This window comes from Sinocyclocheilus grahami, unplaced genomic scaffold (assembly GCF_001515645.1).
Source record: "Sinocyclocheilus grahami isolate Dianchi unplaced genomic scaffold, SAMN03320097.WGS_v1.1 scaffold760.1, whole genome shotgun sequence".
NCBI lineage: Eukaryota > Metazoa > Chordata > Actinopteri > Cypriniformes > Cyprinidae > Sinocyclocheilus > Sinocyclocheilus grahami.
Genome location: NW_015505939.1, coordinates 217147 through 218904, shown reverse-complemented (window position 1 = coordinate 218904; position 1758 = coordinate 217147). Strand labels below are relative to the sequence as shown.

General features: G+C 39.8%; 1 protein-coding gene across 1 annotated transcript in view; it reads right to left on the bottom strand.

Annotated features, from left to right (window-relative positions):
- The window catches only part of LOC107561220 (zinc-binding protein A33-like), a 7005-nt gene that overhangs the window by 2038 nt on the left and 3209 nt on the right, over positions 1-1758 (bottom strand). The window contains exons 3-6 of the mRNA XM_016245607.1: positions 1465-1692; positions 1368-1390; positions 1166-1287; positions 316-390 (exon numbers count right to left, since the gene is read on the bottom strand). Of these exons, the coding sequence (XP_016101093.1) occupies positions 316-390; positions 1166-1287; positions 1368-1390; positions 1465-1692 (448 nt within the window). The remainder of the gene's footprint in view (positions 1-315; positions 391-1165; positions 1288-1367; positions 1391-1464; positions 1693-1758) is intronic.

The following is a 1758-nucleotide window of genomic DNA, read 5'->3' as shown; positions in this document are numbered from 1 at the left end:
TTGTGAATGTGTGTAGATGTGTGTTAGTTACAGGATCAGAGAATGACACTGTTCCTCTGTCATAGTCCAGATACACTCTCACACGCTCAAGATCCTGTTCAAACTGTCCATATCGCACACTCCAGACATCATTGTTATAAAAATCATCTCCCTTCCTCGGGTTTGATGCTGTAGTTACTCCGAGACTCCAGCATGAACTCTGTTTAACCTCCACATCCCAGCAGTGTGTTCCTGAGTTAAAACCCTCTGAACCCAGAACACAGTCATAGATGTCAAACCTCTCTGGATTATCAGGAAGTGGTTGTTTGTTCCCGCTGTATTTCACACTGGTCAGATCCTCAGACAGAACCAGATCTGGATGAGCCGTGTTTGGATCCAGAATCACAGGAGCTGATGAGACACAGTCAACAGATGCTGTTATTCTGATGTTCATATAACGATCAAGAGTGAACCACACACAGATTATTATGAGTTATGACACTCGTGCTGTTGATCAAACACTTCAGATATTTTCCTCTGATCACTATCAGTGTTGTTATAGTAAATAGATCGTCTCTGTCAGAACTGTTATAAGTTTCTTTTCTTTTTTATTTTCAGTGTTTAATGGGATCAACTGCAAACATTAAATTTGTGATTCAAACATTTGTGTCCCATGAAGAAAAAATTATATTTTGGAAACGTTAAAATAAAAATCTAACAATCAGGCCTGTTGAGATTCTCTGCATCATCTGATCATGTTCATTAAACTGGCTCTTACTGTGTGTCTTTGTTTTAAAAATACTTTTTACTGTCTGTTGTGTTTAACTTAGTCATTAATAATCTGTCATTTTCATATTTTAGGATATATTAACATCTCTGTGGTGTAACTGAAGCTGGTTCTTCTGGACATCATTATCCGAGCTGACCCTCATCATTGTTTCTTCACTGGAAAAATCAACATACATGAAGCCATAAATACATGAAGAATTTATTCATTTCTTACGAAATATATTCTTGTAGAATATAGTAAGCGGTTTTCAAGTTATCTGACTGTACTCTTCCACTCGTGAGGTCGGCTTGTTTAATAAACAAATACTTCAATTGTTTTGTGGTAAATATAGTATAGTACTTTGTGTCATTATAAACTGTAGGAGTGCGAGCACAGATCTTCTGCAGTCAGACTCACTGTTCTGAACAATGTCCTGCATCTTCTTCCAGACTCTGAAGCTCAGGTTGCCCAAGTAACGCGGCACATCAATCAAAGCTCCAGAAGGAGTCTGTGGATCCGGCTCTGATGAAATCTGGACTCTGGAAGAACATTAAGGATCAGAACTGCAGTGGCTTTGGATCAGAAGCAGAGAGAGCAGAGACAGCAGCAGATCACTCACCTTTCCATTGAGACTGGAAACTCCTGCAGAACAAACACACAGTTAATCATCAACAACTCAATCAATCAATCAATCAATCAATGATCTGAAATCAGACCTTCAGAAAGCAGACGTCACTGGCTCTCATCATCTCCTCCGTGTCTCTGATTGTGTGTGAAAGAGCTGAGATGTGTCTGTTCATCTCCTCCAGCTTCTCCATCATCTGCTTCTTCTGCTCCTCTTCCTCCCTCAGTGCAGTGATTGTAGCTTCTTCTTCATCTCTGAGAAACTGATGAAGCTTCTCAAACTGCTGTTTAATCTGACGCTCTGTGTGCTCAGCTTGAGACTGAAATCAAACCACATTCACTTCAATCGTCTCCATCGACACACATCAACACAATCACATCATTCA